Raw genomic sequence first — 26,993 nt, forward strand, 5'->3', positions numbered from 1 at the left:
CTCGCAGTCAACGGCCCCGACCTTTGGCGACCGAGAGACCGCGGAACGGGGAAGGCGCGACGCGAACCCGAGCTGCGCGAGTCCGCCCGCTGCCCAGGCAGCCGCGCTTACTCCCAGAACGCGCTGCGAGCGGCGTCCGGCGCCTTTGTGACGCCATCAACCCGCGCGCCGCCGCCCGCCCCGCTGCCTTCTGCGCAGTCGCGGCCCGGGCAGCACGGCGGCTGGCGCTCGGCGGCGGCGGGCTGCGGCCGGGGATGCTCCAGCGGGCGCGATGGCCCCCGCCATGCAGCCGGCCGAGATCCAGTTCGCTCAGCGGCTGGCGTCCCACGAGAAGGGCATCCGGGACCGGGCGGTGAAGAAGCTGCGCCAGTATATCAGCGTGAAGACGCAGAGGGAGACAGGTGGGCTCCCGGCGGTCCGCCGCGCACATGGCGGCCGGGGCTGGGGAGCCCCGGGTGGGCCGGGGCGTGCGGGGAGGGGGGCCGGGCCGGGGGAGCCGCCGGCGGAGCGAGGGGAGCGTGCGGCACTGATTCGCACTCCTGCATGTGCTTCTGTGTCCACTTCCTGCTGGGTCTCGTCCGGTTCTACGGTTGAGGGACTGCGGCCGACAGGGTTAGGTGGTCTGCCGAAAATCACAGCGAGTGGGGAGGCTGAGAATAGATCCTTTCTGTCCGGTTGGATCAGTGGACTCTCCTGCTTGCTTCTGGTGCGCTCTTCATTGAGTTACGTCCTCACTTGACTAACACCTTTAGGTGCTGGGGTTACAGGAGAGAAGATAGAAACCCTACCCTCGAGGAACTTGTCCCGGGAAATAGATAACTGAAACAGAGCTCGTATAAGTGAGGTAAAGAAAACGAAAACCAAGGAAAGAGAGAGTTCCTCTATACAGGCTGTTCCACGGAGGCCTCTCGGGGTGACGTTCAACAGGTCTGAGAGGAGGCGAGAGGGAAGAGCTGGAAGGTCAGGAAGAGAGGGTGAGGGTGTTAACAGATGAAGTTGAAAAAGTAGGCAGTGGCCAGGTCACACGGGGCTTTGTGGTTTGGATTTTAACTGCAGTGGGGTGCCATTGACGGATTTCGTTACCTGATCTGTAAACCCTTGAAGGCATGAACTACTGTACGCAGTGGAGGTTTTTATTGCACTGAGATAAAGTCTGATTTGTTTATTGCTAGTATTAATGCTTTGAGTCTATTTGAAAGAATTGATATTATTTATCCCTGTACTGACATCCTTAGTTTGTTTTATTTTGACGAGAAATCACGAAAGACTACCCAGGAAAAAGAAAATACAGTTTCATGGGAAGTCTGCTAGAAAGAGGAATGAAGCCAAGCTTTCTGACTCCGATTCTGTTAGGGGTCTCCCCGACAGATTTAATTTATTCTTATCCCATATACATATGCTAGAGGTTCCTAACCTTAACCTTCTATCCCAGACCTTTGCTGTTTTCAGCTCAGTTAGGCCCTACTCACCTGACGTCTCCACCTGCATGTCCTCAAACTCAGAATGCCCAAAAGTGACTCATTTTCTTCCCTCCAGAACCTCCTCTTCTGGTGCTTCTCTGCTGCCCGTGGTCTTTTTAATTTTTGGCTGCACTGCGCGGCATGCGGAATCTTAGTTCCCTGACCAGGGATCAAACCCACAGCCCCCGCATTGGAAGGCGGAGTCTTAACCACTGGACTGCCGGGGAAGTCTCTCGTGCTCTTTTATTTTGGATGCCAGTTCCCATCCTCCACTCAGACTCTAGCTGGACACGTGCATTGGCCTGGACTACTCTTCCTCATCCTCTCCCTGCACCCTGCATCCACTGTCCTTTGGTCTTCCCTGTCTCCTCTCCTGAATTACTCTGCCCTGACTGAAGGCCCCTCCATCTCATCTAGACTTATGCACTTGCTTACTTCCTGGCTGATCTAACAACTCCATTTGGGCCCCCCTTGAACCCATGCTCCACAAACCAGCCTGGGCTCATCTTCCTAAAACAGCTGGATCACATCACCACCTGGAATTCCAGGTCTGCGGACCGTGATCTGTCCTCTCTTTCTCCCCACCTCAGCCCCTGTGTGACCGCTCCACACCGATTCCTGGTGTACAGTGCACCATTTATCACCTCTACCTTCACTTCTCCTGTTCACTCAGAAAAGGTTCCCAGCCTTGATCCACTCCCAGCATTCAGTTCACCATCGCTTGCCCCTAAATTCCTTCCCCATCACCTCGCCCTGCTCCTCTAGGATTTGGAGATATCCAGTATGTCTCTGTTGTGGCGCTTAGCTGCACCGTTCCGTATTATCAGTAGATGTGCCACTCCCCCCCCAAAACACTGTCCGCTTCCGCCTGTTTTCCTAGCCGGAAGTGGGCGCACACGCAGACGTACGAGGGCCTTCCTGTGTACGGGAACAGAAGAGGGACCAGATGCAGTACATTCGGGCTGAGGCAGCCAGACGGAGCCTGGTGCTCAAACCCCTTTGGTGAACAGGCTCAGGGTCCGAAATGCCAAGGTGATGCTGAGGGAGGAGGCCGGGGGGGTGTACCAGTGCCCGGGGTCTGGTCTGGTTAGCGCCCATCCCACCTGAGTTACTTGTCCTGTACTCCTTTTCACCACCACGCCCACACTGCAGGGAATGTAGCGGGCCTTCCAAAAAGTAACTGCAAAGTGAATGTTTAGACAGTGATGATGGGACAAAGTAAAACTATCTGCCACAGCTGTGCTCGTCAGAATAGAAACACAAGTTTGGAAATAACTTGGCCTGACAGTGAATCTCATTGACAGACTCAAGTTTTCTGTGTCGTCTTCGGCATAGTAAAGGCAGTCTGAAATTTTACTCTTGCTGTCTGTTAGCAACACAGAGAGCTTCGTGATTTCAAAAACAAATTGAAAATCTTTGTAGAACTTAAAGCAACTCAGTGTTGCTCTGCTACTTTAAGTGTTCCTGTTGATCACTCACAGTTGTAGAATAACCATGGTTTTATTCACAAGGGCTCATTTCGTCCCTGTTTATTCGTTCATATATTCAGCAAACGTGTGGAGCACCTCCTCTGTGCTACTATTATTTCGTGCACTACTCTTGGCACTGGGAGTGCAGCAGTGAACAGAACAGACAAGCATCTCTGCCTCTTTTATCCATCCTGCAGGTTTAAGCATTTAACATCCAAAATTGGGATAAATTTTAAAATCAACCTTGTGACAGTTTCGTTTGCGTTCCTGCTTTCTCTTGGCAGCACATAAGATAACAGTACATCTTATAGTTGATGGTGTCTTAGAGCCAATGGCAGTTATGGGGGAAACAAGTGTTTCTTCATACTGGCAGGGTTGGGGTCTCTCAACTCAGTAGTTAGAGAAACGGGGAGCTGTGGCTGTTTCCACACAGGCGTGGGGTCACGTGTTACCGGCTAAGCTGCCTCCTGGGCTGATTCGTGATGAGAGCAGCTGTTGGACTTCCACGTCTCACTTTCGTGCTCACCTCATTCATTCTGGAGCAACTAAACCTATATTGTTGTTAGAAACTTAGTTGTATTAAGTTTAAGAAAGTCAACCCCCAAGAAAAAAAGACAGATCCAAAAAGCAATTGTGGGACAAAACTGCTTCAGATATGTCGTACTTCATCTTCAGGGTCTTGAAGGAAATTAGATGATGAGCATTTCTCTGTTTTGCTTTACATGCTTCAAAGATTGGTACCTTGTTTTTACCAGTTAAATTCCTGGGTGAAAATGAGGGAATATATATATATGTTGGAAACAGATGTTTTTTAAGGGAGAAGAGCTCTACTAGGCTATGGGTAGAGAACATGGGACGATCACCGTGATACCCGCCCACCACGTAGTGCTTTGCTCTTACAACATGCTTCTCATTTGTACACTTAGTTTTGACCCTAAGCATGAACCTGACACGTGTCACAGGTGAGGAACAGGAGGCTCAAGGCCTTTCTAGGAGTGACAGCCAGGAAGGAGCTGACCGGGGCCTGACCAGTGCTTTGCTTCCGCTGTACTTGGTTGCTCCACGTAGGATGAAAGTCAGAATACGCTTTCACGTAAAAAGGGGCTTTCAAGGAAAGCCCCTTTCCTGCCCACTGTCTGTTTTCCCTCACAAAGGCCTCTGTAGTGCACCCTAGCACACCTTTGCCTGGTGCAGGTGTGGGTCATCCAGAGATGCTTGAGCGCCTCCCAGGATCACTTCGAGGTGGTCTGACGTGCTGCTGCCCCTAGCGGAGCCATCTGGAGGTGAGCACACACTGTGCTCTGTTTAGTGAAAAGGCTTCTGGGCTGGAGCACACACGCCTGTGCGTTTCTCTAGCACACGTGAGTGTTGTGTAAACACACACAGGAAAGATGCCACCAGGCAGAGAGCAGTGGTCCCTCGGGGCGGGGGGTGGGGACTGGATTTGGGAAGCAGTGAATAAGCCACTTTCAATTGTGTACTCTGATATAGTATATGACTTTTTTGCCATAAATGTTCTTATTGGTTAGGACTCTTTTTCAGTTGGAACTTGACAGAATATCCAAGCCACACTAGTTTTCAGGGGAAAAAACCCAAAGCACAGCTTTATGCAGGAGCTCCACTGATGGCAGCAGAGCCCAGCTTCTCTGCAGACAACTCTGCTGCCCCCTGATGCTTCCATTCTCAGACAGGCTCCCAGCCGTGTGGCAGGGTCCAAACCGTGTCTTCTCTTCAAGTCTCCCGGGAGAGATCACGAGAATTTTCCTGAGGCCTGAGCAGGAGTATCTTGTCCAGCAGTGGCGTGACCGGTCCTTTCTTGCGCCAGCCCTGTGGGCACGGGGATTCCTGCTGCTTTGGCATAAGCCCAGCTGGCTGCTTCCCGCCACGTAGGTGAGCCCTGCCCAGCCCTGCCTTGAAGGGGGGCAGCCCTGGAGGGGGAGACCGTGTAGCTGCTTGGCAAAAACAAGGATGCCCAGTCCCAAGCCTCATGCAGGAACTGGTGTCATTTAAATCCTGTTTCATCAGTGGTCGTGCTTTTCCAGTTTCATTATGATGAGTTTTCTAAACAGTAAAAAGAAGAAAGAAAACAGCCCGTGATAACATTTTGATAATCTCATGCAGTTCTTTTTTTTCTTCTTTTAATTAAGGAATATTTCAAGTACATAATTTCAAATATCAGTACTTAGCTTCAGTATTTATTAGTTACCTGGCCGGGTTGTCTAATCGGCCCACTTCCTCCTTCCCACGAGATTCCTGGGAAGCAAACCCCCAGCATCTCATTTCATCTCCTGATACCTCAGCGTGTATCTCTAAGATAGGGACCCTTCTAACCTAACCACAGCACCATTATCACACCTTCTGAACATTTTTCCTTAATATGAAATATCCAATCTGTTGAGTTTTTCCCATCATTCCATAGATTCTTTATGACAAATCAGAATCCAGACAAGACCACCCATTGCGTTTGGTCGATATGTCTACAAATATCTTAAATTCCAGCAGGCTTATCCTCCTTTTTTTCCCTTGCAGTTTATTCATTGGAGGAACTGGGTCATTTGTCCTATAGAGTTTCTGACATCTGGGGTTTTGCTGGCTGCATCCCATGGTCTCATTTGACATGTTCCTCTGACCCCTATATTTCCTGCAAACTGGTATTAATAGTTAAGATTTGAAGTGGTAGATTAGCTTTTTCGTTTTTGAGAGAATACTTAACAAGTGATGCTGTGTTCTTGCTGTTGCATCACATGGGACATCTAATGGGCTTGGGTGTTGTTGGTCTGACTCATCCATTCATCATTCATACGCTCCTCAGTATTTTTTCACCTAATGTTTTAGCAGCCATTGATGATCCTTACCCAGATCCACTAATTCATTAGTCTTAACATGATTGATTATAAACACAGGTGACTATGACAAAGTTACTACGGTCGTGACTGCAGTTGGCTCTGCTCTGGCGGCACTTACCACTTACGCTATAGCTGTGTAGTCGGGTGTGGCTTATTTATTACAAGATGGGGAGGAAACTGGTCAGCACATCATTCGCCCGACCCCTAAAGGCAAGGCACTTTATAAAGCCAATGTTACTGTAGTTTCTGGTGAAGTGAGAGCCTATCACAGAGAATCAAAATGCACTATAATGAAATTGTTGGTATGAGAAAGGTCTTTAGTAACTTGGAAATCAACACCTATAAAGCTCTAAAGCATACTCTGAATAAAATAAATAAACCTCATTCTATCAAAAGGGATCTCTTTGTCACTTTTAACTTAATTATGCTTTGGAGTATTGAAATCACATTGATTCCAAATACATACTTGTTTACACTCACCTAGTTTATCCTTTGCTCCTCCAAAAGGTTCCTCGTAGTACCTGGTAATATTTCTAGTGAAATATTAATAAAGACCATTTGTAACAGTCATCAAGGCTTGAGGATTCTGTTTGTTCTCCATAGGCTTGGAAACTGCAAGGGTGTACACTACACTTACCTGATTTTGTGGGTTCTTATTGTTACTCAGCAATTGTTCCGTGACACCTGGGGTCCACCCAAGAGACAGAAGTCTGTGTGCAACTTGTGGCTTGGCCATAGGCGGTTCAGGCAGAGGTGGGGGGCTTGAATAATGAGCGAGAACAAGGCTGACCAGGGTGATGCCACTTAAAACAAGACCACGCTTGCCCAGTAAATGAAAACTAACCAGGACAGAGGGGGATCAAGGTACAGCCGAACGTCCGATCCTTAAAAAGGTCATCTTTGCAAAAATATCCCAAAGCTTTGCCAGTTTCCCTGGGCTAGTTGTACGGGACCTAAGCAAATCCTTCATCTTTTGTAGGATTTGCGGTTTTGCTTTGCAAGACCAGTGAAAATGTTGGTGTGCAGGATGAGGTGCTAGTTTTAGGCAGAGGGCCACTTGGGGGAACTCGTAAATGACCACTAAATTAGTTAATGTCTTGTTGTGATGACATTTGCTTCTTTCCTCAGATAATAAGAACACGCCACCACTACCGCCCTGCCCCATAGCTGATAAAACTGCCTAATTTATGTGTGTTTGTTTTGTAACAGCAAGAAAATGTATGCTTCACATTTAAAAAGACATTTGCAAGTGAAAGAATGAAAACGTATGCAGTATTATTTTCACGGCTTATGTGGCAGTTCTAAACTTAGACAGGAAATGTTTGGACTCTAAAATAAGATTTTTATGCTGTTTTACCCTCTAGGAGGTTTCAGCCAAGAAGAACTTCTAAAAATATGGAAAGGGCTCTTCTATTGCATGTGGGTGCAGGATGAACCCCTTCTACAGGTAATCTACAGTTCCCTTTGTCATATGACTGGATTTTTGGCACAGGTGGATAAGAGACCTGCCCATTTTATGCTGTATCCATCCCTAATGTACGGAAACAAACTGAAAACCATCGCTTCAAGGGTTCACTTTCTGACCTCTTGTCCGTGTAGAAGGGGATGCAAGCAGTGAGGTTAATTATCTCTTCAAAAAGCAAAGAAGACACATAAATTAGATTATTTCTCTGTCACAGTTTCATAGGTTCCACGGTAGGTTTTATTTACATTACTTATTTTAAAGTTTCTGTTACATCTCTTATTATTTGTGGTCAGAAATAGCATGGCACTAGTCTAAGATCTTGTGACCTACCCCGGCTCCAGGCCCACCTCTGCCACAGCTAAGTGGGTGCCCGGGACTGGGCAGCCCCCATGCTGGGGGCAGGGTCTTTGTAGAGTGAGCAGCGGCCCCGGATCTGATGGCCTCACCCGCAAAGGCAGTGGAGACTTGTCACCGGTGTGCATGCTCACCTGGACCCCTGTCTGCCGAGCACACCGAGCCCCGCCACCAAAACTATCAGAGAAAATGGTTTAGGCTCTTTAAGAGATTTGTTCTGACGTGTAAAAGCAGACCTGCCTTCGCAACAGTAGAGGGTCAGCCTTAGGAAACGCTGTTTGCAGCCCCCGACACGTCGTGGGTAGGTTTTACTCGGCTGGGTTTTACCATGCGGCTTTGCCACTTCCCCTAAGCCGTGTAATGACTCACTTTGATTTATTGCCTTTATTCCACTGAACATGTTTTGAGTAGGATAGCGGAGCAAAATATTTTTAAGTTACATTCAAAGTAACAACCAACAGCTTTAGTGGAGGAAGAAAACAGATGAAAAGGAACATCACTTGCAAGTCTGGGAGTTCATTCAAAATGCGTACGAAAGACTTGAGTCCAGGTAATATCGACAAGGCTTGTTCTTTCTTTCTGTAACTCATAAACAGTTATTTTGTTGACACTCCCCAAGGCAGGTTTCTTCATAGACCGAGACACCAAATTCTCCCCAGCGAGCTTGTGTGGCTCAGCAGGACGGGCTCTGCACGTGGCATTGGATGCCCTTAACCTTTCCCACCGCCCTGCCTCTGCAGCCTGTCTCTGAGCAGGCCAACGAGAGGACTTCCGGGTTCCACACGGAGCCTTGTGGAGCGACAGTCCCGGTGTCTGCCTGCCGGCAACTCCCCCTCGTTGGCACCTGTGTTTCCATTATTTGGGGGTTTGGATGGAATCTCAATTCAAGTTGTATTTTGACAGCCAGGACTTGTTGACAGCTAGTGTGTTTCTTCTGTAGGTCATTTGAGCGCATAGCTAGAGATGACTTATGTAAGTGTGCGGCTTAGACAGTTCTCAAAGGCATGTTGAGTTGGCACAGTGGTCCGTCGAAATTGGGAATTTCACATTTGGTGAAGTCCAGATATCCAGATACACTCTTCTTAGTGGAAGTGACATTGAGAACAAGAGCTAGAGACGCCCCTCCCCTCAGGCCGTGATGCTGTCGTCTCAGTGGTACCACGCAATAACCCCGATGTTTTTCCCCAACCCCACCTTTGCAGGAGGAGCTAGCGAACACTATTTCCCAACTCATCCATGTTGTTAACAACTCAGAGGCTCGTAAGTCCTGATATTTTCATGACTTTCAAAACTTCCTTGTTCATCAGATTTGGTAACTTGCCTAAGAAATCTAGTCAATATTGTTTCTTCTCCTTCCTTCAAAGTTTCCGTTTTCCAATGGGCTAGCTTCACGTGAACCTGGGCTGCTAGTGTGTAAATGTCAGGAGACAAACCATCCCATGGGGAAGCTGTGTTAAACACGCTGAGAGGGTGACGAAGGAGGTGTCCTGTGGGACACCACATTTGGCATCTCAAAAATTTCAAAAAAATATTTTAAGAAATAGTCCTCCAGAGTTTCCAAATCCTGAGTTACTTTAGCACTCTTAGAGGCTCTGTGTGAATATGCTGGTGTTTGCAGTAACCTCTGGATGTAGAGGATGGCTTATCCTCCTTAAGACTAGAGCCGTTTAAGGTCGTCACTGGTAACAAGCTGTAAAGTAACCCCTCTTGACCAAAAAGAATAAACAAAGGGAGGAATTAATTATTTCCGAGACATTCAGGCTTTGATAAGTTACAGAGGAAGAGAAAGCAGAATTCGCTTCTTTTGCTCAGCCCTCCTCAGAACACAGCCATCCACTGGCCTTATTAACCCTCAGTGGTTCTCTGGATTTTAGCAGGGTCTCAGCTGACGTCGTAAGGACCAAAATTCTACACATGGAGTATACTGTAGCTTTTCATATATCAAGAGAGAATTGTGCAAAAAGAAGTAAATCAAAAAAACCAAATTATTTTGGGGTGAAAAAGTGCTAATTTCATGGCTCAGAAGAGAAGAATAGAATGTTTTGTTAGAGCTCACCCAGCTGACACTGAACATGAAAAAAAAAAAAAAAAGCCGAGTGTCTACATGGATCCTCCAAGAGTTCATCAGAATTAATGGCTTTGGATTGACTGTTAGGTAGAGATGGGCTTTGAAAAAGGGCTAGTAGCTGTGGCTCAGGAAATCTTTTGATTTTTAACAGAAACGTGGCTTTGCAGTGGATAATGAAACACTCTCCAGACAGCATTCAAGTTGAACATTAAGATATTACCAGCCTTCCTGTTATTAAAATATGCTTTTATTTAAATGTAAAAGAAGTTATTGAGCATACTTAGTTACTGACCAGATTTTCTAGCTGCCCAAGAATTCTTGAGAAGAGTGAATAAACAATCCTAGTCTGTTTCCCTTCGTTACTTTCTTGCTCTGTGGTAACATGGTACCCTGTAAACCAAGCGTTCAGAGCCTCTTGTTCACTGCAGAGCACCTGTTCCTCCAGACCTTCTGGCAAACTGTGAACCGGGAGTGGCCAGACATCGACGGGCTACGCCTGGACAAGTACCACATGGTGAGGGCCCGGCGGCAGCTGGCGGACCGTGCCAGGGTTGGTTGGTGTGGTGCACGGTGAGGTGACCAGCGGAGAGCGTTGGAAGATGTGCTCAGAGCCGTCTGTTTTGTCTCTTTCAGCTGTTGGGGATGAGTTTGGGGATCCTTAGTTAGCAGTTTTTGTTCTAGAAGCTAAATATGATTACTGCAGAAGCTTTTTCACTTTGGGGATGCAGGCTATACCAATCACTCCGCTCAGCTGATGGGTATCTCTCGCTTTCCCTTTCTTTGTAACAAAAGTTGTCTGTCTCTGTAGCTGATTCGTCTGGTCCTGAGGCAGTCCTTTGAAGTTCTGAAGCGAAACGGCTGGGAAGAAAGGTTGGTAAACTATTTGGGTTAGCGTTTGGGGGCCTTAAAACTTTTAAGGCAATAGTGTGGTTTCAGGTGTTTGAGTTAACAAGTTTGAATCTCCTGATCCACGCCTTCCACTCTGCGTACCAAGAGCAAGACATCCTTACGCGTGGAGAACTTCAAATCCAGCAGAGCTGAGCACACGTGACAGTTAGCATTTTATACTCCTTTCAGTGGTTGTCAAACTTTTTCCGCCTCGCATTGCTTGTTAAGCAGGGGGGCATGAGAGTGTTGCCAATTTCTCTGGGGGAAGAGAGGATGTTGGCAGCTGGGGTTAACAGAACCGTGTGTGTTGTTTCCTTTAGCCGAATCAAGCTTTTCCTAGACGTCTTAATGAAGGAGATCCTACATCCTGAGAGTCAGTCTCCGAACGGAGTGAAATTCCACTTCATTGATATTTATCTGGATGAACTGTCCAAGGTGGGAGGGAAGGAGGTAAGAAGTGGGCAGACACCCTGCGGCAGTGTAGTCTGGCCACAGCTCTCCCGAACAGGCAGGGCCTTGGCCCCGCTCTGAATGTTTCGTGAGCTGGGGGCGAAAATGCTTTTTGCTGGCGCTCAGGGCTACCAGCCACAGTAGCAGCACGGATGGGTCAGCCTTTCTTTTGACGTAGTTCTTCCCCCATCTAGGAATGTGTCCTAAGCAGGTGATGGGTCATGTGGATAAAGATTTATGCAGTAAGGGTGTACATGGCAGTCTTATAAAACAGAATTGAAAACAGCTTATGCAGTCCAACGAAGGATTCTGTAACATGAGGAAATGCTCGTGATGTTGAGTTTTTAAAAAGCATTGAGGGGGGACTTCCCTGGTGGCGCAGTGGTTAAGGATCCGCCTGCCAATGCAGGGGACACGGGTTCGAGCCCTGCTCCGGGAAGATCCCACATGCCGCGGAGCAACTGAGCTCGTGCACCACGACTGCTGAGCCTGTGCTCTAGAGCCTGCGAGCCACAACTACTGAAGCCCGCGCGCCTAGAGCCCGTGCTCCGCAACAAGAGAAGCCACCGCAATAAGAAGCCTGTGCACCGCAGCAAAGAGTAGCCCCCGCTTACCACAACTAGAGAAAGCCCCCGCGCGCAGCAACAAAGACCCAACGCGGCCAAAAATAAATTAATTAATTAATTATTTTTTAAAAATCAGTAGGGAGACTTCCCTGGCGGTCCAGTGGTTAGGACTTGGCGTTTCCAACTGCGGGGAGCACGGGTTCCATCCCTGGTCGGGGAGCTAAGATCCTGCAAGCCATGGGCTGCAGCCAAAAAATAAAAATAAAAAGCAGTAGGGAAAAAACGCCACAGACAAAGCTGGGCAAATGGCGTGGCTTTTTCAGTATATATTCATACGTGAACAGACAGAGGGCTAGAAAGGAAATACACAATTTTTAGCACGCCAGTGATTATCTGAATTTGGGATCAGGAGCAGTGGTTTACTCTCTTCTTCCACGAGTGTTCTGCGGTGAACATTTGTTTTTTGATTCCTTCACCTTAGTGTCTGGGAGTGTCTGAGTAGGACTTCTCCATGGAGGAGGGCGTGTGTGCTGGGAACGCCGGGAGGGGCAGTCTGCTCTCGTCACTGCGCCGAGATGCCCAGGTGGCTGGATGGCGGCCATGACCTTCAGCGGAGTGTGTTTTGGGTGTTGTGAGATACGTGTGGGTCTGATTCAGTCTGTGTGAGAAACGCGAATGGTTCCTTTCTCAAGGACACATCAGAAAGGAGAAAGGCTCTTTTTCTCCCCCTCATTGTTTTTCCTCTTTCTAAATTACAGCTGCTGGCCAATCAGAACCTCAAGTTTATTGACCCATTCTGCAAGGTGGCCGCCAAGACTAAGGAGTAAGTAGTCCACGTGTGTTTTTACTGCTTCGGTTGGTGCTTCATTATGGGAGGTGGTGGTAAAATTGTAGGTGCAGCATGGCGCACAGGCCCTCCAAAGCTAAGAACAGCTGCACGGCGTTGGAAGGAAGCTCTGAGTCATGGCTGGGCCCCCCAGCGGCTCCGGGGACCTCGCCCTCCCATCGTCCGGGCTTCCTCCCACCCCCGAGCCCTCCGCCTCGGCACACGGCGCCGAGCTGGCCCCTGGCGGCTGCAGCTGGTTGGCGCGGGGGTGTGGTTAGAAACGCGGGTGCCGGCCGCTGGTCCCAGCGGGTCCCGGGGGGGCTGGACGGGGTGTGCGGTGACTTCCTCCACCTCCCAGCCCTCTGTGCTCCTTTAGGGAACCAAGTCCAGGCCAACTGTTAACCACACTCTCTCTGCTGTGCTTCCGCCCTCAGCCAGACTCTGGTACAGACTATAGCTAGGGGTGTTTTTGAAGTCATTGTAGATCAGTCTCCTTTTGCACCTGAAGAGACGGTCGAGGAACAGAAAACCAAAGTGAGTGACAGTGACCTCTCTGAGGAAGAGACGTCTGGAAAGGAGATGACGTGGAGAAAAGCAATCAGGAGAAAGAAAACAGGTAACAGAATTTACCTGAAGAGTCTTTCTTAGGTAAAGTTCACTCAAAGGAACACTTTTTAATACATTTGTTGCCAGCTCACTGACTACACCCTGGAATTCATCAGAGGTGCCTCTGCCTTGGCCGCCTCCTGAGAAAGGAAGTAGGGCTGTGTTTAGACACTCGTGGGGTCCAGGGCCCCTGGTTACACTGGGGCTCATGCACAGTTCTGCAGTTCCCAGGGTCGCAGGGCTTTCTTCGAGGGTTTTCTCATTTTCGTTGCTGTTGCTTTGGGTTTTGTGTGTTTTTGTTGTTTCGGCTTTTTTTTTGGCTGCGTTGCAAGGCTTGTGGGATCTTCGTTCCCCGAACAGGACTGAACCCAGGCCCTCGGCAGTGAAACCACCGAGTCTTAACCAGTCTTAACCACTTGACTGCCAGGGAATTCCTTCGGCTTTTTTGATGTGTTTAAAAATCCTAATGTGGCCTCGTGTCTGTAAGAGGGTCCCTGACGGGAGACCTGATTTACTGTTGCATTGGGAACGCATGCTTGTTTGTGCGGCCCTCCTTTCTGTCTCCGAGTTCCTCCAGGGTTCTTTTTCTTCGGGTGTATAAATAAGCACTGTGGATGGACCCTGTTCTCAGCGCTGTTTGTATCCGTGGGAATTGCGCGGGGCATTTAAAATGCAGTCTCAGGGCTTCCCTGGTGGCGCAGTGGTTGAGAGTCTGCCTGCCAATGCAGGGGACACGGGTTCGGGCCCTGGTCTGGGAAGATCCCACATGCCGCGGAGCAACTAGGCCCGTGAGCCACAACTGCTGAGCCTGCGTGTCTGGAGCCTGTGCTCCGCAACAAGAGAGGCCGCGATAGTGAGAGGCCCGCGCACCGCGATGAAGAGTGGCCCCCGCTTGCCACAACTAGAGGAAGCCCTCGCACAGAAACGAAGACCCAACACAGCCATAAATAATAAATAAATAAAGTAGCTATTAAAAGGCAGCCTCATCAGAGCTCACGGCGGTTTTCAGCATCTTGGTGCCGCGGTGTCAGGTAAAGGGCTAGTTCAGGTTGTACCCATGCTTTTGAAATGTTCTAGAGCCATTGAAAAGGAAAGTTTTCAAAAACTAATAGAGAAAATATAATTTTTAAATTTTTTTATAGCAGGACCAAAAAACTGTGTAGAAGGTGCCTGATTTGTATATTTAAACATATGCATATAAACACGTATGTATGTATCAGGAAGGATATGCACCAAGGTGGTAAGAGCTAGCCCTGCGTGGCAAAATTGTGGGTGATTTCTATTTTCTTTGTACTTTTGTCTGTTTTTTCTAAGTTTTCTTCAATGATCATATATTCTTTAGTCAGGAAAAGACAAATCTTTAAAAAAGAAAAGATAAAATATTCTAATTGTAAGTTCAGCACGAGAGACAACTCACTGAATGGCCTTGAGCACATTTTGACTTGGCTGTGGCCCGCTCCTTCCACCACGTCTGTGTCTGAACTAGAGCCGTTCCCCCTCTTCGCTGAGCGCTTCCCAAGATTCCCCCCCAGGTTCTTCATCAGCCGTTTGTGGGACCCGCCCAGTCTTCGCCCAGTCTTCTCCGGGCTCTGCCCTGAGGCCACACCACTCGGGAGCTGATAGGATTCCAGAGACGGGACACCTTTGAGAGCTTGTGTGATTTCAGTAGTAATTTCTATCTGCTTCTCCATGGGCTTTAATGCTCTTTGGATTATTTCTTAAATGCCAGAGTCACGTAAACATAAGCCTGTTGTGTTTCCTGAGGCGGCCCCCTGAGAGTCAGTGTCCTACTGTAGAGAGCTCACCACAGCCTCAGCTTTCCTGAGACTAGCGACAGACCCTGTCTGCCCTCCTCCTGCTTGCCTGAGCCTCGGCCCACAGGTTTCCCGTCCACCTCCACTGCACTCCACAGTGGGGTTTTGTCTATGACGTAATTAAAAGGCAAAATGTGTGATTTCTCCCAGGTTTTTTTTTTTTTTTTTTATGTCCCAGGACTAAAAAACCAAAACATCTTTGGGAGATTATAAATGTACTTGCAGGGTTTTGTCTGTAAAGAAATGTTCTTTTTGGGACTTCCCTGGTGGTCCAGTGGATAAGACTCTGAGCTCCCAATGCAGGGGGCCCAGGTTCCATCCCTGGTCGGGGAACTAGATCCCAAGTGCCTCAACTAAGACCTGGCGCAGCCAAATAAATAAATAACTTTTTTTTTTTTAAAGAAAAGAAAAAGAAATGTTGTTTTTCACTAAGAGGCACCTAATTGGACGGTAGGTGGCTCCTTTGGGGGTAGCCATGGCCATGTGTTTGAGTTGTGTCTGTGGATGTGTTCCTTGACAGCACTGGGCAGATATCACTCCAGAAAAGAGGAAGTCGGTGAGGAAGGCGGACGGGACGGCGGCGGAAGCATGGAGGACGCCGGGCTGCTTCTCCAGGTTGGTAGCAGGTGTTGCTTTTTGTAGAATATAGGTTTGCTGTGGAGCCGCCTGGCTGCTGGGGAATTGGGGTCAGAGCTGATTAAACCACATGCCTAATGCGTAAGGTTTTTTTTTTAATCCCTCAGTCACTGGTGTCGCCTTTCTTGTAATGAGCTTATTGGAGACAGAGATTTAAGTACGATGGCAATTTGAAAGATGTCAGTCTTCATTCTGGCCTCAGTTACGAAGATCTGTTCTGTTCCATACAACAAAGCGAGCCCAATGGTACTTTTCAAATAAAGGAGGTTTACTACGTTACCAAGTACAAATAGAACATCTAGATTAAATTTACAGAACAGCATACCCAACTAAATTTTCAGGAAGAAGAAATAGAACAAATAAAGAGTAGCTTCTTCTGAGAACAAACAGAAGGAAGTTTTCAAAGGCAGTGCTTAGGCTTCTGGCTGGCAGGCCTTAGGCATGCTGTGCACACCATCCTGTTGGGGGATGCTTCCAGAATCCCGAGCTCTGGGTTTCCTTTCTCTAGTTGATGTGACTTCCAAGTCAGGCAGCGTTGTGCTTCGGGCTGATGTTCAGTTTTTCTTCTCACGTAGTTTGACTACAAGGCAGTTGCTGACCGACTCCTGGAAATAACCAACAGGAAAAACATCCCTCCCTTCAACAGGAAACGTCTCTCCAAGCTCATCAAAAAGTAAGTGATCGGGGAAGAAGGTTTCACCTGATCTTCGTTCGTGTTCAAGTCCAGCGCTTTGGTTTCTTGGCGTGAGATGAGCTGTCCCCGTGCTTACCTTTCTTCTGGGCCCTTTAGTGTTACCACTCATAGCCTTGCAGTGCCCATACACTGAGAGAGTCTGTGAACACAGCTGCCCCCTGCCCCTCAGGTTCATTCTGCGGAGGCGGCTAAACACACCTCTTAGCTGTTTCGTGACGATGTAGATGGAAGCGTGTGGAGAACGTGTAAAGTCTACTAATCAAGAAGTTGCAGTGTGGTTGGGGTAGCGGTTCAGCCATTTCCCCCTCCCCACCCCCCAGCTCCCAGTTTGTTTGCTAGTAGTGTGGTGGTGACACCATTACAACCATTCAGGTAGTTCACCGTGCAGCCCCGGGGCTTGTGACTGATGACAGGTAACAGCTGACCTTGATCACACACTCTGTGAGCCGGCCCTGTTCTGAGCACTGCACGTAAATCATTTCACGTTCAGGAGAGCGCCCCAGGCCATTCTGTCACGGCCCCATTTAACAGATGAGTTAGTTGGGGCACGGGAGGTGACCGATGGCCCGGGCTCGCAGCCGCCAGACGCAGCTGGACGCGGGCCTGTCTGCTCCCCGGCGCTGCCGTGCAGCCCACGCGCCCCCCACACGCACACGCCCCCTCACGGCACACGCCCCCTCAGAGCACACGCATCCTCACAGCACACGCCCCCTCACAGCACACGCCCCACACCTCCTTTTGTTCTAACGCAGCTGTCGTGTAGAGCAAAACACGGCTAGGCTGTCTCCACTTGGTAACAAAGCAGAGAATGGAATGTAAGTAGAGATGTAAGCTTTTTCAGCCTGAAGAAACAAGAAGAAGATTTTAATTTCTCCCTTTCACTTGGATGTGCCAAGACAAATCTTTAGATCCTTGTGTCGTTGATGATATGATGACACTTGAGGGCAGTTTTGTCCGTTGTTTCTCGCCCTTGCCTCACACCGCCTTCCTCTTCCACCTCCCCTTCTGGAAGAGAAGGAAGCTGAGTTAACAAACTCCAAATGTCGCTTACCCTTTAAGCTTCTATATATAAGATGGAAAACAACAAGGCCCTACTGTATAGCACAGGGAACTATATTCAGTATCATATTATAAACCATAATGGTAAAGAATGTAAAAAAAGAATGTATATATGTGTATAATTGAATCATTTTGCTGTATAGCAGAAATTAATAACGTTGTAAATCAACTATACTTCAGTAAAAATATATTGATAATAAAACATTCAGTTGTACGCTTTAAATGGGTGAATTGTTTGGTATGTGAATTATATCTCAATAAAGATTTTACTTTAAGAAAAGACAAGTATCACTTATATTTTAAAAGGTTAGTGCATATGTTTATAGAAGACAGAAAGACGGGGTTTCTCTAGGAACCTTTCTTGTTTTCTGTTTCAGATTCCAAGATCTCTCTGAAGGTGAGGAAAATGAGAAGATTATAATTGGTGATGTTCTTAATAAGCGTGGACCCCACAGAGGGCGCTTGTGCCAAATATTGAAAAACAGGGTTGAGAGACATGAATTGAAAGCATGAGAAAGTAGCCTGCTCAACTGAGCAGAGGCCCTTGCAGGAACCCGGCGTTGGGTCTTTTCCAGCCCGCCGCCCACTCCCCGTCCAGAGACCAGCGCGGAGCCAGACGCGGGCTCTCCCTGTGGGCGCCAGGGCGAGGGCTCGAGCCCCTGGGGCAGAGTGGATTCTTCATGAAGAAGACAAGCTGATCTCTCCGAGTCCCTTTCATTTGCTGTGTGATCAGTCGTCCCCCAGGGGAAGCTGCTGCCTGTGAGCTTGGTTACATTTGAGCCAAGTGGATGGTCTGCTGCCCCCGTCCCTTGTGCACGCGGGGGGCTTAGAATTGGAGGGCCCTGCAGACCTGACTGAGGTGTGGAGGGTGTCACCCCAGGTCTGCAGTCCCTTGCCTCTTCTGAGAGATCCACAAAACTTTTATATATATATATATATATATATATATATATATATATATATATATATATATATATATATATATAAATTTATTTATTTATTTATTTTTGGCTGTGTTGGGTCTTCGTTGCTACATGCGGGCTTTCTCTAGTTGTGGCGAGCGCGGGCTACTCTTCGTTGCAGTGCGCGGGCTTCTCATTGCGCTGGCTTCTCTTGTTGCGGAGCACGGGCTCTAGGCACGCGGGCTTCAGTAGTTGTGGCTCGCGGGCTCTAGAGCGCAGGCTCAGTAGTTGTGGCGCACGGGCTTAGTTGCTCTGCAGCATGTGGGATCTTCCTGGAGCTGGGCTCGAACCCGTGTCCCCTTCATTGGCAGGCGGATTCTTAACCACTGTGCCACCAGGGAAGTCCCCACAAAGCGTTTTTAAGTCTGTACTTCCTGTGTCCCAGCTTTCAGGTTGGGGTCGGAGGAGTAGTGAGGGCCTTATGGCAGAAATCAGGGTTAAAACTCTCCCCGCGTGATGGGGGGGGGGGGGGCGTGGCTCGGAGGCCCTGGGGACAGAGCGGTGCCGGTCTCAGAAAGCTGACCAGAAGGGGCTTTGGTGTCCCAGCAGGCAGTATCTCTCACCTCAGTTTTGCTGAGGACACTTCTGCTGATGAAGATGACCAAACCCTCAGTCAAGGGAGGCATAAGAAGAAAGGGAACAAACTTTTGGAGAAAACGGAAATGGAAAGAGGGAGAGGTGAGCCGCCAAGCCCGCAGCCTGCGAGGGCGGGGGTGAAAGGGGGGCGGCGCGGGGACTGCCTTTGCCATCCACCCGGGTCATCGCAGAGCGGAAGCCGTTGCTCTGAGGGGCTGGCTGAGACAGAAGGTCTGTCCGAGTGTTTTGCTGTTTCCTGTGGAACCACGTTGAGCCTCCCTAAAGTAAAGGCATTTACTGACTCCTAGTGGAGGAAGTGGGTGGGGACGTGGAGATGCTGGGTGGACACTGCCCTTCGGAGCATTTGTTTTATTACTGGGTCTGGGCCTGAAAATTAGTAGAAGTCTGAATGCTATTTCAGATCCATTTATATCGAAGCAGGCCTCAGGAAGGCTTCCGGTCACAGCTGGGGCAGGGAAGAGATGGGGCCAGGGGAGAAAGCTCGTGGGGTTCGAGGGCGCGGGGGAGAACCTGCTGGGAGACCGTGGGGACGTGCCCTGGGACACCCCGCGAGGGCGGCCTGGGCGCCGGGGCACTCACTGACCGTTTTGTGTCTCTAGGAACGAAGTTCTCTACTGCCGAAGAGGAGGAGAGCGCTGGCAGTATTCCAAAGAGAAAAAGGAAAAAGAAGAAGAAGAACCACCTCCGGCCCGAACACTTTGGGCTCGGTGGTGAGGCCACGTGTCCGGAGCAGAACGGCAGCCGGGAGCCGGAGGCCGGTCCCGGAAGAGCCCGGGAAGCAAGTGCCCGGGAAGCGAGAGCCCGGGAAGCGAGTGCGGCCGAGCTGGGGACGGTGGCCACGCCCGGCCCCCAGGAGCAGAGCGGCTTGGAGCCCACCTCCCTGCACAGCCGGAGGAAACGACTGAGGAAGAGGAGCCTGAGGGTCCAGGTGGAGGGCCCGGAGGGAGCGGCCCCGGCCCCGGCTGGCGGCGCCCCAGTCCTGAAGAGGAGGCGGGAGCTCGGGGCCCTCCTGGTCAACGGCAGCGGCCCGCCCACGCCGGCCTGGCCCCTGCCCCGGAGGGAGGGCCCTCCAGCGAGCCCAGCAGACAGAGGGGACTGCCCTGCCATCCCGCCCCAGGGCGGGAAACTGAAGAAAAGGAGGGGGGAGCCCGGCGGCCTTGACCTCTATGACCCGTCTGCTCAGAAAGCTGCCATTTTGAAAAAAAGGAAGAAAATGAAAGAGATGTCAAAGTTGGCAGAGCACAGAGGGGTCAAGCTCGTCCAGGCTCTGGTAAGGCGGCCGCGCCCAGGGCGGGGGTGCTGGAGCTCCCCGGCAGGAGTGTCAGCGCCCTACCTCCTCAGCCGCATGGATGGGCAGGGCAGGGGACAGCCAGCCCCTGGCCCAGGGAGCGGTCATGGCTCCGGACAGCCTCTACCAAGGAGCAAGCAGTGACCCACCTCGGTGGCTTCCTCTGCTTCCCCCCCAGCCCCCCCCCTCCGGCTACGCAGAGGCCAGGGCGGGGCCCGCCTCAGGCTGGGGAACAGTCCCAGCGGCCGGTCCTAGCAGAGCAACAGGCGGGTGTGTGTCTCCGTCACACGCTGATCTCAGTTTTCTTCGTCAACTCATGGCCGGCCCTGGGCGCCTTTGGCACAGGCAGAAGCCCCAAATTCTCTTAGCTCACTGATGTTTTGAGTGAAAAAACTTTTTGTCCACTTGGATCTCTAGAGCCACCTATAGACGGGGACCTGGGCTCTAGGTCTGCGTCTCGCACCCTCCTCTCTGGACGTGCAGTGCGTCTGTGCCAGTGGTTGGCGGACGTCGTCCCCCTAGCACACAGCCCGCCAGTGGCGCCCATGCCGGCCTGGCTGCTTGTGCGTCTCGCGGCAGAGCTGAGGAGTGTGACGGAGACCTCACGGCCTGCAGAGCCAGAATCGTTCACTCCCTGGCCCTTTCCAGAACAAGCTAGCTGACCCCTGCCCAGCGCGTGTATCTGCATCTCCTGCTTTGCAGCAGTTATGACGTCAAGGCCCTTGTCTACGGAGCTTGTGTGGACGGGGTTAAACGCTGCTTTCAGGCCTCAGAGTGCAGGATCCTGAAGTGGGTCCGTAGTCGGTCTGAGCCAGGGCGGCAGGGCACTCAGCTCGGATTCAGGAAGTCTGTTCTCACCTCAGGCCTTCCCTGACTGCCAGGTCACCTGTGTCACCTTCTCTGGGCTCTGCAGCCTCTGCCCTTCACCCACTAGTCACTGATGCTCTTTCTTCACTAAGAATATCAGAGGAATTTCCTTCTCCGAGTCTCGTTTCTCTGGCCCCCAGTAGCCCTTCTCAGAGAGGATTGGAGAGGCTGCTAAATAAGTCACAGGGTCGAAGGAGGCTTTCCTTCCCAAGGGGCGGCGTGTCTCGTCCATGTCTGCGACACCGTGGGTCCTGGCCAGGAACACCACGGACTTGCCAAAACCACCAGTGGGCTGCCTTGGGCTTCCCAGACCTCTGAGACCCCAGGAATAGAGCGGGGCCGCCGTGGGGTTGTCAGTGTAAAACATCCAGGGGACATTCTGTGTCTGCCTGTCACGGACCCACAGAACCTGGTAGCCTCACACTCTCCCTCCCGTGCCAAGCTTTCCATGGGCAGCGATGTCTGATCAGAAATGAGAGAGTGAATTATTGCTTAGTAGATGGTCTCTGAAAGGCAGAAATCTTCAGAACATGGGCATAAGTTTGAAGATGGGTAAAAATGGGTTCTCGTGACTGAGAAGGTAGACCTCTAGCCATCGGCATGGTGCTAGCGTGGAGAGGCCGGCATTCGTGTGTGTGTGGCATCTGCTCAGGAAGCGAGGTGTTTGCACACCTGGAACAGGAAACGGGGGGCTTGGGGTGAGCTGGTAAGCGGGTCCCGCGTTGTGTCTGCTCGCTTCCCGCATTCACGGGTGGCGTGACCCGCATCTCGCCCTCTACACGCAGGGGAGCGGTGGGGCGCTCAGCCCTTTGAAGAAGCAGCTGAGGACCCAGAAGGACTTCGTGAAGTTTGATGCCGCCTCCTCCCCGAAGCCCCTGTTCTTCAGGAAGGCCAAGGGCAGCGGGGCCGCCACCTTGCCAGGCCCCGGGCTACAGGTACCCGCCCCGCCGCCCCGCTGTCCCTCTGCCCCCCGGCCCACCACAGCCACCCGAGGCGCGGACAGGGGCCCCGCTTCCGGCCTCTGCTGCTTCCCGCGGAGTGCCGGCCTTGTTCAGGCAGCCATTCCGGCCCCGGACAGCCCCAGGGCTCAGCGGGGAGCTTGAGGTGTGGTCAGTGACACCGTTACGCGTCAGCGGGCCTGGGGTTCCATGTCCGGGAAGTCGCGGGACTAGGCAGCAAAGGGGAGGACGGAAGCTCTGGGGAGTCTGGGTCTGCAGATCCGCCTGGGACACGAGGGGAGTGGTCAGAGCGAGTCGCGGCAGTGGGAGAGGGCGGTCCCTGTTTCAGGGCTCAGGAAGGCAGGGCCAGCCGTGCCAATGCCCAGGCCGGGCCGCTGGGCGTGCGTCCGGCCCACCCCCAGGAGACAGAGGTCCTGGCGGAGCCGTTGTGGCGGGCGGGCCGAGCTGGCCCTACTGGGGACACCCTGGCAAGTTCACATTTAAATAGCACCCACTTGAACCAGCAGGGTGATCGCTGCCTGTGTTTATTTTTTTTATTTTTTATTTTTTTAAAGCAGAGGTTCTTTTTTTTTTTAATTAATTAATTTATTTATTTTTGGCTGTGTTGGGTCTTCGTTTCTGTGCGAAGGCTTTCTCTAGTTGCGGCAAGCGGGGGCCACTCTTCATCGCGGTGCGTGGGCCTCTCACTATCGTGGCCTCTCTTGTTGCGGAGCACAGGCTCCAGACGCGCAGGCTCAGTAGTTGTGGCTCACGGGCCCAGCTGCTCCGCGGCATGTGGGATCTTCCCAGACCAGGGCTCGAACCCGTGTCCCCTGCATTAGCAGGCAGATTCTCAACCACTGCGCCACCAGGGAAGCCCCTGCCTGTGTTTATTTTAAGGTATTTTAGGTATATGAGTTCAATGACTCAAGGCTCACACAAGCCAAGTCCCTCTCTTAAAATGTTGATATTAAAGCAAAAATGGTATAAAGTAGAATTATGGGATTCACACAAGTTTAGGATTCTGAGAAGGATTTGATAACGTGCTTCATAACGCAGAAGGGGGACGCTTCTAGGAATTTGGCAGATAGGAAGCAGTTATTTAATTTTGATGAATTGTTAGAAGATCCAATCCGCTTGGAGTCCGCCTGCACAAGAAGTTGGGAAGTGCCCGTCCATTGCCCCCAGAAGTCAGGTGCCATGACGGGAGCGGGCCCATCGCTCCCCTTACGCGGTCACGGCGGGGCTCTGGGACGAGGTGGATGGAGTTAATGGTGAGCTTTCTCTCGTTCCCGGGAGGTTTCAAGCACCGTAATTTTGCTCTGCTCTCCTCCCTGGGGCCCCAGTGACAGGCGGTTACTGCAGAGCGGGGCTGGCCCGCCAGTGTTGGGCCTGCGAGGCGGCCCCATGGGCTCTCGGGGCGGCTCGGCCGCTATCCTTTACTCCTCTCGGTGTCGTTTTCTTCCGCAGCCACACGGGACGCCGTCCAGCTCCAAGAAGGTGACGTTTGGGCTGAGCAGGAACACGACTGCGGGTGAGTCGGCGTCCGCTCTGCGGGGCGGGGAGGGCCTGGGCCCGTTGCTGGGTCAGCGGGCAGCCCCCAGCTGGGCTGCTCACGGGGCGGCGGGAGGGCCTTGGCTTCCAGGCCTGCCTGCCCTGATTCAGAAGCCCTGTCAGCCCGCGGTCTGGCGGTCTGTCCTGCCTCCGCGAAGGTCTGCAGGCTGCCTTCCCCGGGGGGAGAGGGGAAGAGGGGCGCGCTTGTCTTACCGCTTTCAATAAGGGTGTGATTCACTTGCTTTGCTTTGTCTTTCAAAGGAGGAAACTAAGGTTTTTACAAGTACATAATGAGTTTAGGTCCTGTTTTTAAGGACCGCAAGTAAACTGTGTGTGCGCGCACGTGCGTGTGTGTGTGCGTGCGCGCGCACACACACGCACGCGTGCAGAAGGGAGGGGCTGTCTGGAGAGGACCTGAGACGCTCTCATCTTCAGCGCTGGAGAAAATGGGGGGAACAAATCCAAGAAGGAAAGTCTCCTCCAACTGTGTAAACCTGGGGTTCATCCCAGACCCAAACTGGGGGTCCACCGAGTGCCCATGTTCTGTAACCACCCCCTGCGACCTGGCCCGCCTGGCGCTCCCCCACGTCCATGCAGGCGGCCTCAGGGCGTTTTCCGTGGAGGATTAAAGTCCGAGGGAAGGAGCCTCCCTGGTGACTCCATTTCCCCCCCGGGCTCTCGGGCCCTCTCTGCGGGCCTGGCAAGGGCACCGTCCTGCCCGGGAGTGAGCTCACGGCTCGGGGCCTGCGGGAGCCTGTGCTGCCGGCAGCACCGAGGTGGGCGGATCGGCAGGAGAGAGGAGGCATGCGGACCCTGTTAACCTGTGGCCTTGCTTTCATCCGGGGCAGAATTCAAGAAGACGGACAAGAGCATCTTGGTCAGTCCCACGGGCCCCTCCCGGGTGGCCTTCAACCCTGAGCAGAGACCCCTCCATGGAGTGCTGAAGACCCCCAGCAGCTCGCCGGCCAGCACGCCGCTGGGGACCAAGAAGCCGCTGACCAGCACGCCAAAGAGGAGGCCGACGGCTATAGACTTCTTCTAGGGTAGTCAGTCCTTTCAGAGACTGCTTTTGTACAGAGTATTCTACAAATTATAACGTTTAAAAGGTGGGGCCTTTTTATTGTTTTATAGATTCCTATGAGTTGTGTGTACGAGGTTCTGGGTGAGCCGCGGGGCCGCTGGCGTCTGGGTTGAGCTTCTGCTGCAGACGTCCGTGCTCGAGCTCTCCACTCCCCAGGTGTTCCCAGCTGTGGGCGACCTCAGGGCCCCCCGCTGTGGCGGCGAGGCCCGTGGGCTGAGAGCACGCTGCCCGGTGCCCCTGCACTGATGCCGCACGTGGTGGCATCCCGGGGCTCTGTTCCTCGCCAGCCCCGCCCTGCGCATGTGGAACTGCCAAGCAAGGCTGGTTTTCTGGTGGTCTTGGGTCTAACAGTCTGTCTTTTTTCTTTTTCAAAGCATGTAGGGCTTTGTTCCCGTGTTCTGGGGGTGTTTGGCAGTTTGGGGTAGAGGTGACTTGTAACCACATCAGCAATACCGCGCTTTTTCTACGCGCTCTCAGTGCGTGCTCAGCGGGGGTGACCCTGCGAGTTGGGGGCACCGGGGTTGGAGAGAAGAGCCTCTGCCCTCGGGGGGTCAGGCACTTCCTTCCCTCTACCTTGGCCTGGTCTTCTCCCTGGTTTCCTATCTCTGGGCCAGCCTAGGATGTCCTCCCTGGGCGCCCGGGTCCTCGTGCTGTGTGAGCCGACACCCTCCCTGGCTGGCGGCCCCAAGAGCAGCTTCCCCATCTTCAGTCCCAACTCACGTCTTCAGAGGCACGGCCGCCGTGTCTGAAACCTGGGTTCTTGCTGGAAGGCAAAAGAAGCAGCCTTTAGGAATTGTCTGTGCTTATTTATTTGTTCGTAGCTACCTTTTTTCAAATGTTGAAGCTTGCACTTACAGATCTTTATAAAGCTCTAATTTTAGTTAATTACAGCAATCAGGGGTGGAAGGCGCTCAGACTTCAGTTGGAAAAACAAATGCAGCTTAGAGCAGTGCTGGCTAGGCGTTTGATCTGTCTTGGGAAGCTGTGTCTGTCCCTCAAGCCTGAGTGGCAGGTGGGACACAGACCCAGAAACCTTAGAGAAGCCCCTGGGGCCCCTCCCGGCTCTGTCTGGAGTTTACACCTAAGGAGGTGGTGCAGAATTTGCGGGGAACATAGTTTCAGCTCTTGGCTCAGGGGACCTCGGGCCCTCTCCCTCCCCCTGTGCAGGAGCCCCAGTTTCTCACCACAACCCAAGCCAGCCCCCTTCGCTACTCCCCAGCAGAGGACCCCAGCATTGCCTTGGTGGTCCCAGCTGCGACTTGGGGTGACAGGGCCTCACTGGGGTTTCAGGGCTGATGTGACTTTGGTTTCCTCGATCACGTGATCAGGGTGGGGTCCTCTGCAGAGACCACAGCTGACAACTTGCAGGTCAGGTGGGCTGGCCTGCGGGGGCCCTGGTGAGAAGGAGGACGTGTGAACTTTGTTCTTTGCCCGCTCTCTAATAAAGCTTTATCATTATCAGGCCACGAGAAAAGAAATCATTAACATGCTGTTAAATAGTCATTGTAACCTTGTGGTGGTTGCATGGTTTTTAGTGTGCTGCCTTTGATATAATCCATCGAAACCAAAACTGATAGTGTGAAAAGGTTAGATTTGAATACTCAGATATTTTTAACTTTTTGTTTTTAAAAAAAATGTTTCGTTATCCTTGGTCAAATTATTTTTCTAACAATTTTTATTTCAGCGTTCAAGATGGGTCATACAGCCAAATGGGCCGTATAATCCAACGATGTTAAGATGTCTTAGCAAGACATCCAACGGCAAAAATGGCTCGTTTGTCCTGCAATTGAGGGCGGGGGCTTTCTTCCTCGCTCTGATATGTCATCTGTCGCTCCTGAGGGCCCAGTGGGGCGTCCTGGGGACGTCCTGCCTGGGGACTGGAGCCCAGGAGTGACAGTGTGTCTTGGATTCCATCTGTCCTCTGAATCTGTCCTGACTTACTCCATTTTGTGGGTGAGCTCAGTAGGTTTACTGTGGCTTATTTCTAATGCCTAAATTTTGGCAACAAAGAAAGAAAAAATACAATTTTTTAAAATTCTCATTCCATACACTCCAAGAATGTATCACATGAGGAAATGTCTTTAGAATACCAGTTTTCTATTGGATGTATGTTATTTTCCTAGCTAAAGTTGCCAGGGGGACTTGGAAGTCCAGGAAAGGAAATAATTTAAATTAATGCTGGTGATCTTACAGTCTTTTGTAAAATGATCACCTTCCCTCTTACCCCATAGGACTGATCAGTTTTGTACAATTTGGTATTATCCTTTCTAACTTTTGCTGAACTGAAAGCACAAAGAAAAGCATAAAGAAAATCGGGAAGCAGTTGCTAGTGTTGGAAGGAATATGGAATTGAATCTGTCTTTTGACTAGTGTGTGTGTGTTTTCTCTGAATTTTCCTGACTGCTGGCAAGGCCTGTTTGTTTACAGTCATTTTGTATTCGTGTCTGCAGGGTTTGTCAGTACTTGTCAAAGCCAAATCCAATAAAAAATCAGTCTTTGCCCTCA

The 26,993-nt window shown here is 51.2% G+C and overlaps 2 protein-coding genes across 8 annotated transcripts in view; one reads left to right on the plus strand and one right to left on the minus strand.

Annotated features, from left to right (window-relative positions):
- HSF2BP (heat shock transcription factor 2 binding protein) overlaps positions 1-103 on the minus strand; it is a 94,065-nt gene extending 93,962 nt beyond the window's left edge. For 2 of the 5 annotated variants that reach the window (XM_007172671.2, XM_057545174.1), the window contains exon 1: positions 1-75. The gene's annotated coding sequence lies outside the window, so the exon portion shown is untranslated. The other 3 variants (XM_057545173.1, XM_007172672.2, XM_057545172.1) reach the window with 3 other exon arrangements.
- On the plus strand, positions 42-26,993 carry RRP1B (ribosomal RNA processing 1B). 3 transcript variants are annotated; one of them, XM_057545168.1, is made up of 16 exons: positions 42-401; positions 7,140-7,222; positions 8,797-8,854; positions 10,091-10,176; positions 10,471-10,532; positions 10,871-11,000; positions 12,325-12,389; positions 12,827-13,008; positions 15,333-15,427; positions 16,024-16,121; positions 17,579-17,598; positions 18,710-18,841; positions 19,360-20,030; positions 21,701-21,850; positions 23,324-23,387; positions 24,256-26,993. In XM_057545168.1, the coding sequence occupies exons 1-16, from the start codon at positions 272-274 to the stop codon at positions 24,447-24,449; spliced, it is 2,220 nt and encodes a 739-aa protein (XP_057401151.1). In that variant the 5' UTR covers positions 42-271; the 3' UTR covers positions 24,450-26,993. The 3 variants fall into 3 exon arrangements, with proteins under 3 accessions (XP_057401151.1, XP_057401152.1, XP_057401153.1); XM_057545169.1 differs by having other exon boundaries at positions 18,713-18,841; XM_057545170.1 differs by lacking the exon at positions 8,797-8,854 and having other exon boundaries at positions 361-401.

The sequence above is a fragment of the Balaenoptera acutorostrata genome, chromosome 4 (assembly GCF_949987535.1).
Source record: "Balaenoptera acutorostrata chromosome 4, mBalAcu1.1, whole genome shotgun sequence".
Classification (NCBI taxonomy): domain Eukaryota; kingdom Metazoa; phylum Chordata; class Mammalia; order Artiodactyla; family Balaenopteridae; genus Balaenoptera; species Balaenoptera acutorostrata.